This window comes from Orbicella franksi, chromosome 11 (assembly GCF_964199315.1).
Source record: "Orbicella franksi chromosome 11, jaOrbFran1.1, whole genome shotgun sequence".
NCBI classification, from domain to species: Eukaryota; Metazoa; Cnidaria; class Anthozoa; order Scleractinia; family Merulinidae; genus Orbicella; species Orbicella franksi.
The window spans coordinates 3,329,283-3,341,088 of NC_138155.1; the positions used below are offsets into that span (position 1 = coordinate 3,329,283).

The 11,806-nt window shown below is 38.5% G+C and overlaps 1 protein-coding gene across 1 annotated transcript; it reads right to left on the bottom strand.

Moving 5' to 3' along the window:
• Positions 1-5,821: 5,821 nt before the first annotated feature.
• LOC145503428 (uncharacterized) lies at positions 5,822-11,806 on the bottom strand. Its single transcript, XM_081482894.1, has 7 exons — positions 11,773-11,806; positions 10,161-10,371; positions 9,067-9,339; positions 8,444-8,589; positions 7,688-7,805; positions 6,872-7,150; positions 5,822-6,143 (listed from the first exon to the last, which is right to left on the bottom strand). Exons 1-7 carry the CDS (start codon positions 11,804-11,806, stop codon positions 5,822-5,824), a joined length of 1,383 nt encoding a protein of 460 aa, XP_081339020.1.

An 11,806-nucleotide genomic window follows, 5' to 3' on the forward strand; every position in this document is an offset into this window, starting at 1 on the left:
GCTGTTCAGCATTTGTCAAAATATACTTCAAAAGACTTCTGGAATGTTTATTTTCACATCAATTTTTTTTTGTCTGTACAATAGGCCCTTTGCAGCTGGGGTCACGTGACCAAATTTTTCCTAAAAAATTTTTGTATTATGGGCTATAACTAAAAGAATGCCAGAAATGGAAAGAGCGCATCGAAAATACCAAAATGGCCAAGTTTGAGGCCCCAAGAAAAGACGAGTAAGTTTATACCATAGTTTGAATTTTCGGAAAATTTAGAGGATTCGTATGGAAAATGTTGCTGGAGAGCAAGGTCTTTCTCTCCAGCAACATTTTTCCATACAAATTAATCTTCTTATTCTTTCAAAAATTCAGACCATCATAAAATCTCATTCTCTGATGATGGGGGCCTCAAACTTGGCCATTTTGATATTTTCGACATGCTTTTTCCATTTCTGGCATTCGTTAAGTTATAGCCCATAATTTTATGAAAAGTAGGTCACGTGATGGCTTAGCTGCAAAGGGCCTATGGTCCTTGCTTCACAGACATTGTCAACGTTATTTATTGCATGTTAGAGCAGTTTTCAATTGCCTGTCGAAAGTAATCAGGCAATAACTTTGGTTTTGGTTTTGGTTTGACCACGGTTTGAGATTAGACTGCAAAATTCAAAAGAGTCGTATTTTTTGCGAACGCGGGCGACGGTCAATATTCGAACGTCTGGAGCGAGTGTAAAAACGGCGAGGGAGAATGGGGAGAGACGTTTTCTCGCCCCACACGCCTTACGGGCGTGTGAGGCTCGCGCGCTTGACACGCGAGGATCGTGCTTACGGCGCTTCGCGCCTTCCAAAAACGTCCGAAGACGACTGTTTTGCAGTCTAGTTTGAGATTGGCTGAGAAGTTTAAAAAACAGAAAAACAGCTTGTTTACTTTGATCATCACAATGTTAATTCTCTTTGCTCGCGCCATCATTACGTCAACAGTTCGTGCTAGTGCTGTGTTTCCATCGAGTTATAGAAACATGATTTCAACCAATCAGCGCATGTATTTTTAGGACTGTTTTCTAAAATCACTTAAAAATCTTAGCCTCCCTGTATGCTCAATTCCCTGGAGGGGGGGGGGGGGGGGGAGGTCGTCTCCCATACATGGTCTGGGATGCAGGTCAGAAAGTTTAAATTAACCTCTAGAGGAGACTAATCTGGCTACAACTCAAGCTTTATTTGATCCCTGAAAGATGACACTTTAAAACAGACACACAAGTAAGACTACAATGATTTTAATGATAGCAAACATGTTGCAATTGAATACTCTCTCCTAGTAATCAGATTTTAAAAGTACACGTACATGTACAAGTAAGTATGATTTCATCCTGAACACGCCGAATGAGATTAATATCTGTGATTTACACCCCTAAGCAAGAGGATGAGCAGCCCCAAACCTTCATTGTAGGAGTCCCCCTGGGCTAAATTGACCTCCTCAAGGATCATGTAAAAAAAATTCTCTGTGATGCTCACTTAAAATAGCCCAACTCCAGGATATTGCCAGTTTTGTCTCAGCTACCTCTTCTCAATCAAAATAAAGCTGAGCAAAGAATACATGTACTGCATATCCACCAACTTAAAACTGGCTTAACTAAGACCACAAGAACCTTCAGGTACGTTTTAGCTGGAACAAATGCACAAAATTTTAGACATTTTCCTTCAAATCAAGTTAACTTTACAAATCAACCAGGATAAAGTATGTGCAGCAAAATTATCAAACATTGCAGAAGAGTAAGCATACATTATCTGGATTTCCCGTGAAAAAAGTATTCATTTAAAATGTTGCTTCTTGGCAAATGATTTTTAGAAGTCTTGATATCTTGGTTACTTGAAATTAACTGTTCGAATCACAAACTTATCAGAAATATTCTGTTTCTCATTATCTCAAATTTGAAAACTTCTCTTGGAGTCTCATTGGCCTAGCATGCACTGGCTAATGGAAAATAGAGACAATATTCCTACTTTATTGTGAAGCCCAGATATCAAAATTTGCTGCTGAGACTAAGCTTAAATTCAAAGATATAAAAATTATTGGAGCAAACAAAACAGCTAATTCTGATGAACTGAGTGCAGCAACTTCTATGGTTTCATATCACTACCACAAAGTGACAATATTTTTATTGGTTTCACAAAAAATATTAATATCTTATTTTTAATCAAAATTCAAATCGGCTTTTTTACCATCAACGTCAAACAATTTACCATCACGTTTTTTGGCTTTATGTTTCTTATTAAGTCTATTTTAGACTAAATGAAAAATACACTTTTGTAGGAGTGGAATATTATTGTAATAACATTTATTCGTCTTTTAAAATATCTCCCCTGATTGTGTAAGATTTGTTTGAAAAAATTGATTGAACAGCGGGGAAATTAAATATCACGGTACTGACAAATAGTAACATGACTAGATAAACATTCTGAGCTCAGCTGTAAATTTAAAGATTGAGAAATCAGGCAACCGTCGCTAACAACCTACGTAAGTTACCTAATCATCTCATTAATTTCCATGGCAAGACGCATCCGCATGCTATAAGAACTTTAGTTTCAGTGATAAAGCTATGTTTTTGTATCTATCCTTCGCTCCCAACTTACATTTAAATCTAAAAAAAAGTGACAAATGAAACTCCGAAACACAAAGCTACAACCCAAATCTGAATGTTTTCCGAAGAACAGATGTCCAGTTTGGAACAGTACAGCAGTGTTCTATTTTTGGAATTTCATAGGATCATGAGGAAAGCAAACTACAAAATTCATAACCTTCTCGAGCGTTAAATTTTGCATTTGATACACCGAAAATACGAAACAGCGAAAATAATACACCAGTACTACGACAACAAAACATTAGGCTACTCTAAGCACAAAGTAAAGGCTCGCATAAAGAAGTGAGATGTGTTACTGTCAAACTACCGCTGAAACCAAACATGGCGAAAGTACATGTAGCTAGGTCGCGGTAGTTAAATTTAAAGATTATGTACTGATAAATTCGGAACGGAAAACGATGTTATTAGTTCTTCTAATATGTCGATTAGCAAATTTTACTCACAAATAAGAGTGCTGAACGCCACTGCAGCCAGAATTCCTTGTATAAGGAGGCCAAAATTGTCATTCAACTGACAATTTCGTTCGCCGTTGGTCATCTTACAGCGATCACGTTACAAAAACAGCTTCTAACTGCATGCACAAACTGATAGGAATAAACAGGATAAAGCATTTATTGGATAAGAAGACATTGCTTCTACTTATGGATTCTTTTATCTTCAGTAAGCTGTTTTACAGTTCTACAGTCTGGTCGAACACAAGCAAGTCTAACATCGAGAAATTACAGTTGGTGCAAAATTTTGCTGCACGTATTGTATTGGGACTGCGTAAGTACGACCATATCTCACAAGGCATCAAATCCTTGAATTGGCTGCAGGTCAGCGATAGACTCTACATAAATGACGCTGTGATGACTTTCAAATGTATTCATAATCTTGTTCCAGACTACTTGATTGATAAATTCATTTTCCGATCTCAAATCGCTACAAGAAACACCAGACAGAGTAATGACTTAAACATTCCACGTTGCCGACTGGCTACCGGACAAAGATCATTTGCATATCGCGGAGCAAAAATCTGGAATGAGCTGAGTGATGATTTGAAAGGTTTACCTTCTGTGAAAGCTTTTAAGGGACACTTGACCAAACATATTTTAAATGTTAATAATGTAAATTCTTAATATTCAATTTTAAACTTTGTAAATTTTTAAATCTTTAATACTGTAATTAATTTTAGACTCCTTACCCAGTTTGTTTATTCATTTTAATTGACGTATTTTTATCTTTTTTATTCCTTTTGTAACTGAAAAGCCCCTTTGGGGAGTTGCAAATAAAGTATGTATGTATGTATGTATGTATGTATGTATGTATGTATGTATGTATGTATGTATGTATGTATGTATGTATGTATGTATGTATGTATGTATGTATGTATGTATGTATGTATGTATCTTAGTTGAGTGTTCATCGTACAGCGAAGAAGATACTGGAGAAGCAGACGAAACAGATTGATTCATTGGTTAGGTTCGACCCTCTCCCCTAACCACAGAGGCAGCTGATGGTAGTTTTTCGTTTAAAATGATCGAATATCTACCACGAACAAGCAAAGATTCCTTCTACAAACAAGTCCCCGATCATTGAAATCAGATAGCTGGGTAGCCGCTCCCATATGATGCTCTTTCCCGGAAAGGAGCGCGCACGGAGTTCAGAAAATGTCCCCAGGGCATTTGTCCCTTTGTCAAAGACATCGGAAGATAAAGAAAATTAATTAAAGGGAACAGACCTGCTTGAGGCACGTTTCTCATAGCGCAGCTTATTTCATTCGGATCCACGTGAACGCAAATCTGACTGTTACTGGATTTTGGCCTCATTAAAGGTTTGTCTCAGAGGGTCCTCAGAGGGCTTTTTTCATACTTTGTCAACCTCGACTCGCCCCACGGAATTCAGAGTTTACAGTTCAACTTTATTTTAACTCATTATCTCCCAGGTACAACAAGACAACGAAACTGCCGATCAATTATGTTATCTACTCGGCAACTATCCTGACTATTCGGTAACCACAGTGTATGAAAATATCTTTTAATAGCAAAAACTGAATACATTACAGCAATCCGACGGCGTAATTCGATATTGGTTATAGTTTCCTGAAGGATTATATCGACTCGTGAAACTCATGAATCTGGAATCTGATATCAACAGAGAAAGAAAAAGTGACGTAAGGCGAAATAATCCGAGGAGAATCTGGGGAGAGGATAAGAAGAGGAGAGCCTAGGAAAGAACGCATCGAAGACGCTATCTATTAGTTCTGTTAGCTGATGCTTGGATCTATTACCGTCTCTGATTGGTAATTCCAGATATTAATTAAGAAAACTACCCCGTGTTTCAACCCTAGTTCCTAATTAGAAAGCTTGTTGTTTGGGAATATCTGCGGTTATGTTCTTGAGTCGCTAAACCCTATTGTATCTCATAGCCCTAAAATTAGCTTATAATTATTCTTTGTTACCAGGAGCCACCTTAACGCAACACGTGACCTATTGCTTATGCAATCTGTACCTAAGCGTCATGCTTTGTTATAAACAATTCGCGTTGCGTGATATGGAAAATTGACTATTATCAGACTCTTGTCACAGCCTCTCTTCGTGTTTCGACCAAAACTATTTGCTAGGTAAATCTATTAACTTAACTACTTCGTTAATTTGCCATCATAAGTGGATAAAATTCATGAAAACTACAATAAATATGTGGAGGTTTATAGTTAGAACTGGCATAGCCGACACGGATTCGAGTATAAGTACGAGTATAAATCTTACAACGTAGTGCGAAGAGGAAACGTCTGCTAAGCAGGCTAACGTACCGAAGTAGCATATAGTTCGTAACTGGTATATAAAATTATGTTCCCTGTCAGTCTATCCACAAATGAAATCAAACATTTTCCTGTTTAGCTTAGAAATAATATCTGTATATATTATAATTTAAGGTTTGACATTTAAACCAACGGAACATGAGTAAAGTAATATGATCTAGCTTTGCTGGAACTTTACCCCAGCTGCAAATTACTGTACTTCCGGTTTTTCAGTAGATTCCCGCAAATAGAACCAGTGTAGCTAATTAATAAAGTTCCTATCCTTTGTCGAAAAATTTTTGTATCAAAGAATTCTCAACAAAAGCAAATTCCATAGAACTTTATGATTATCTTTTCTTAGCAATAATATGGTAACCTTTTCTCTATTCATAGTCTTGTCTGAACCAGACATATCAATTAAAAGAAAGATACTCCTATAAAGAGGAGGTAAAAGGAAAAAACAAAGGTTAAGAGTTTAGCAGTGACTGGCTGAGCTGCACTGGAGATGCTGTCACTTCTTCCGATTAATGGAACGGTGCTGGCTTTTGAAGGACGCTGAGGCTCAGACTCACGCGGTAGGCGCTCCCCAGGCCCCTTGCCGGCCGGTGGGTCGGAGAGGGAAACACAGAATGGGTTGAACCTATCATAAATGAAGTTAACCTCATCACGGAGTTGTGGCGTCTCCTTACAGAGCGCAAGAGTGGCATTTTTTGCGCATCGTTTGGCTTCTGCGTATTTCCTGTGAAAGAATCGATTAAATATAAAGTCAGTAATAATAAAAAGGTTCTTATTGCGCATTTAGAATTCTCAATGCGCTTACAATTGCATATGATTAAAAAATATGAGTAGGTAAAGTGTTAACTGTGTGGTCGGACTACGTCATATCAGAAGTCTGCAAAAGAAGAAGACCATATATGCTACACGGAGGAAAAAATACCATGAATACACACGTTCCGAGAAAAAATTGCCTAGTTCAGGTAAGGGTTTTAAAAGTTTCGTGCCTCGTGTACCAAGTCCCCCACAGCAAGCCCTCACCGTACCCCTCAAAAGTCAAATGCTTCACCCCTAATTGCTTCTGTGTTGCTTTACTTCGCACTGTAACTGGTTAAAAAAACTCATACCTTTACTCAGCCAATCAGAATGATGCAAAAGTAAAACCAAATGGCAACGCGCGTTTTCCCGCGCTTGGCGCAAGTCACGTGAATTTGTTTCGTATTCTCATTGGTCTGTTGTGTTATTTATGTTTGTTTTGTCTGCCCACGGATCGCTATCATGGTTTAGTTTTCAACTCTAAATACTCCACAATTTTCAAATAAATGTCCATTTGAATCTTTACTTTCAAACAAAGCTTTTCCGTGCTGTTTTATGTTAAGACCATATTTTTACGCAGCTGGACAAAATAACGCAAATTGCGCTGCTGATTTTAAAATTTGAAACGAAACAGTCATTAGAGCCAAAACCACTTACCGGCATAGAGACTTGTCTGCTTTGTTCGCTCTATAACTCATCACGTAGTCTTCCTCGCATTTCTGTTTCTCCAACAAATATGTATCTTTACATTTGTTGCGCTTCAATGATGGGTATGAAAGCTGAAAGTTCATGCCGTGGCAGTATTTGCGTTGTTGAAAAGCTCGATTGCGAGCGAATGATCTTTCAATGTTTTGCTTCACATACTTCGATTCATTCTTGTGGCAGTGAAGAACAAATCCTTTGGCACAGTTATGAAGCTTTTCAGTGAACACTGATCTACAACAACAACAAAAACAACAGAAAAAATATATTAAGTCTAAAAAATATTAAAAACTAAATAAATTTATATAACTGTCAAATGTATTGAGCACTGTTGTGCTAATAGGCTGTTTCCGAGGTATCTTGTCCCTCTGTTTATTTCCAAACGATTCCTCGTGCAAAATCACTCAGATGAAAATGAGTTTGATTTGCATGAAAATAAACCTGTAGGTTTTGACACAGAGGCAAAAGGTAATCCGGAAATGGCCTATTCGGGACACGGTAAATAAACTGAACCACAAAATATCACACAACGCGGTCGAGGAGTTAAACTTGGGACTGCCGAGAACAAACCCAGATAGCCGAAGGGCGGAGGATTTGAACCAGGGACCTCCAGATTTCAAATTCAGAGCCCTAAACCACTCGGGCTAAAGGCATTGTTCAAAGGGTCAATGTTATGTGAAACGTCACGACTATCTCTGAATCACAAAAATTTCGCAGCAATATTCCCCTTCCCTCCCATCCCCAATGCCAACTCAAAAGCTGTATACCAACCTGCAAGGCTTCTTGGGATTTTCTTGCAGTGTCCGTATAAAGCGTCCCATGCAGACTCTGGTAAGGATGAAGTATTCCCGCGCTGAACATGTTCCAAAAGGATTTAGGGGACTTCGAACTGTAGAAACGAAACCAAAACAAAGAGGCAATTTATGATCAGATAGCTCTCAAGCAAAGACTGCTCGAACTATTCTTTTGTGTCAAATTGCGACTCTGGGGCGGGTACAGGATTTAGAGAAAGGAGTTCATATTTACCGCTGAAGGGTGGTCCCCTGTCCTGAGGTCCCTGTCCTCGGAAATAGGATCAGTGCGGCATTCTTAGGCCAAGTCAGTGACTCGAACGAACTCCCCCGAACCCCCCCCCCCCCCAACCCCGCACAGCGATTTTACTTTCTGTCAGGTGTGACAGTTGCTTTGCTAGAATATTATTTCTTGATTTCGCACTGGGAAAGGTATTACAGAAAGTACTGAGGAAAAGATAATTTACGAACTCTTCAAGCAAATTGAAACGCGAAAACATTTACGTGCGAGAAAAGATTACACGTATAGCCATGAACTGACTCCTCTTGCAGCTTAAAATGCAACTATTTTATGACTTATATATTTCTGAGAGGCAAAATTCACCAAAATAATTTAGTACTGCTGCAGTCAAAAGAGCGGTTTAAAGGATGGTCTCAGAAAAGGTGGTTTTGCGGGCTGTTAAATTTAAAAAAAGGTTTCATCTATTTTCTTAGTAACCGACAGATCAGATCTAACCTGCTGGCTTCCGTCTGTCGACGCTCCCGGGACAGTAGGGATTGAACGGGTCTTGGTATATCTTTAAAATATACCGTGTTCTCTCTGTCTTCTTACAGAACTTTTCAATAACTTTTTTGACGCAGCTCTTGGCTTTCGTGTATTTCCTGAGATAATAATAACAATAAAAAAAACATCACAGTGGCATTAGACAGAGAAAGGAAAAGAAATAGTTTCTTTTTTCGATGTATGTTTTTAATTTGATTTTATAGAGCTCTGACACCGTTTCAAAAATAGGATTTTAAGCCAATCAGAGGAAAGGATACAAAGCTCAGGTTTTAAAGCTAATCAGAGGAAAGGTTGAGAAGGTTTTCAAGCCAATCAGAGGAAAGGTTAGGAAGGTTTTCAAGCCAATCAGAGGGAAGGTTAGGTTTTTAAGCCAATCAGAGGAAAGGTTAAGAAGGTTTTTAAGCCAATCAAAGGAAAGGCTATGAAGGTTTTTTAGCCAATCAGAGTAAAGATCCTGTCTTTTTCAGCCAACCAGAACGCTGGTGGATCTCCAAATTCTCATAGCTAACATAAAAAGAAGCTGTAAAGCAAAACTCGAGGAGAATTAACACTTTGAACCGAGGTCTGTAACTAACCTGCATAGGGAAGGGCTTGCCTTGTCTTTGCTGAATTCCTTGTGGAAGGAAGCAGCACAGTTCTTCACTTTTTTCGTGGCTTTCTTCGGGCAGTCGGGCTGCAGGTCGATTCCCTCGAGCGAATTCAGCATACCGTATCTGCAATAATAATTCTCCGAGCCAATGACTGTTAGTGCTCTGGAGGAAATATTGGTCAGGTTTTGGGGATCCGTGTTGTTCTTGCATCCATACAAAACCTTATTGATGCAGTTTTTCATAGCAAGGTACGCTGCACTGAAAAGAAAATGCAAACAAATTAGAGATCTCGAACATTCCAGCCGACCGAATGGCCAGGAATTATCGTAATTTTGCCTTCACTACACAACCGAACACACTCAAAGGTTGAGGCATGGGTGCGATGGTCAGCCAGGCCCAAGATATGTTTTAATTACGACAATGAGCTTACAACAAAGTGGATAAGAGATACATCAAGTAACGTCCTACATGCGCCAAAGCCGGACACGTAAACCCGAAAAAACCTCTTGTTAGGAAAAATAGGGACAGTTTTAAGGTAGGTTGATCTATAAACAACAGAAAGAAAAAACAAATCATATAACGCTAATTACACAATAAAAATAAACCTTATGGGAAAGTGCTAGTGGCAAGGCTGACCGTAGAATGTGACAAGTTTCTCAACCGTCTCTTTTTAAAAACGTACTACCCATGAGCCCTCGCGTACTACGCTGGCACTCAGTTCTCTGCTCCGTGTCGACAAAATATCAATTTATGTCAGTACCGATTATCACAAATTACATTTGCCAACGGTCATGATAACATCAACTCGTTCCCACGCTCTTTGTTGTGTCTATCTCGCGTTCCCCTTGTATCGAAAAGGCCATGTACCAGCAGATTAACTAATCTAGCTGCCAGTCTATCATCAGAGGAACCCTACGGCATTGTTGTACACTGGGGTAGGGTGAGGCACTGTGAGCGTTAACTGTCTTGTCCAAGAACATAACACATAAAAGCCTCGGCTATAGGAATCGAACATTTCCAACTAGCTGTAGTATCAGCATGTCTATGGCTTCCACTGAACAAAAATGGCCACCACTCACCTGCAGTCTTGCTTGGGGTTTTCCTTGATGGTACTAAAAAATTCATCCATCAAGCAGGCCTTCGCTTTAACGTCAAATTGGTCCTGTGTACAAGAGCTGACCAACTTTGCACCATAACAAAACAAAACTGGAAAGAAAGAGACAAAAACGCAGTTAAATAAGTCGTTTAATTCTGAAGGGAATTTGTTCTCGAGTCCTCTGGTTGCAATTTCTTAAATCAATTCAATTCTTTATTTACACTATGTAGGGCATTTACATACATTTTACAAGTAAAGTTATTAAAAGAGTGAAATATTAAGAAAATGAAGCCGTAAAGAGCAGCCATGCAAATTTATTGGAACAAAAAGAAGTCTTCACATAAGAAAAGAGTTCAACTCCTACAGGATTGGTTTGATACACCAACATGGCCGCCGTTTCATTGTCTTGGAACACCAATATGGCTGCCATGACGTCATGTGCATACACTCTACATTTGAGTGGTGACCAAAGTAGTAAGAGCTTTCTGGTTGAACACCGCCATGATCAAGGAAATTGCAGCATAAAAAAAGACTGAGTGCAGCTAAGCTAGATCTAGATAGACTTTATTACAACATACATACATTACATTCACTCTCAAATCATCATGATTATGATGTATGATAGAGCAAAACCAAACAGGAAATTAAAACATCGCAGCATCAGCAAAATCAAGTTTGATTATTCAGAAGGTGGCATTTGTATTCTTTCTTAAAGATATTGTTGGGCAAACACTTAATTCTGAGGGGTACAGATTCCAAAACAGTCTCGCAAGGATGTTTAATTCCCGTTTCGTTTTATGTTGGATTCCCGCCATGGAAATTTTAAGTTCCTACATGATAAATATCGCTATAAGTAAGTCACGAATTTACCAGATTCAGTGAGTCACGTTCATTATTACTTTTCGCTGTCTCCATTAAAAACTTGCATAAACGTTCATTGTAATGAGGGAAATATTCCGGGTTTTATGTACATCAATTGTAATCCCAGAGAACTGAAACGCGACTGAAACAAAACTCAGTACATAACGTGACAGAGGTTCTTACAAAAAGGTGCTTACAATGCAGTTTTCGCTTACAAAGATAATTGATGTAGTATATTCAAAATTTATCCCTAAACAATGAAACTGGTGGCCGAGATAGGGATACAAAAACATGGTGTTAGGCTGTCATTTGCAGAAAAAGACAACTTGCAGATATTTATTGGAAGACAGGTATTAAATCAGTGAAAATCACAGCTGTCCGAGGGTGAAAATTGCTCATAAATGGGAATTAATTGGTTTATCGATTTACCAAATGGAGTTTTAAACAGCGAGGTAAATATACCAATGATATTAAACCGAGTTGCTTGTTTATTAATCCCACATGACTCAGCACATACAGAATACCGGCATAAATAACGGCTATCAACTTAAAGACTCCGGTGTATAAACGGCCTATCAAAAGTGTACGAGCCATATTCACCGCAAGCGCTTTTCGAATAGCCGCTAATAGTTGTTGAAACCACATATTAAAATATTTGTCTAACAAATGAGGTCTAAACTGATAAAATGCTATATCGACACCCTTAGCTTAGAAAGTAAAACTATCTTACTCACCTAGGAAAACAAATTGTAGACATTTGTGATTCAT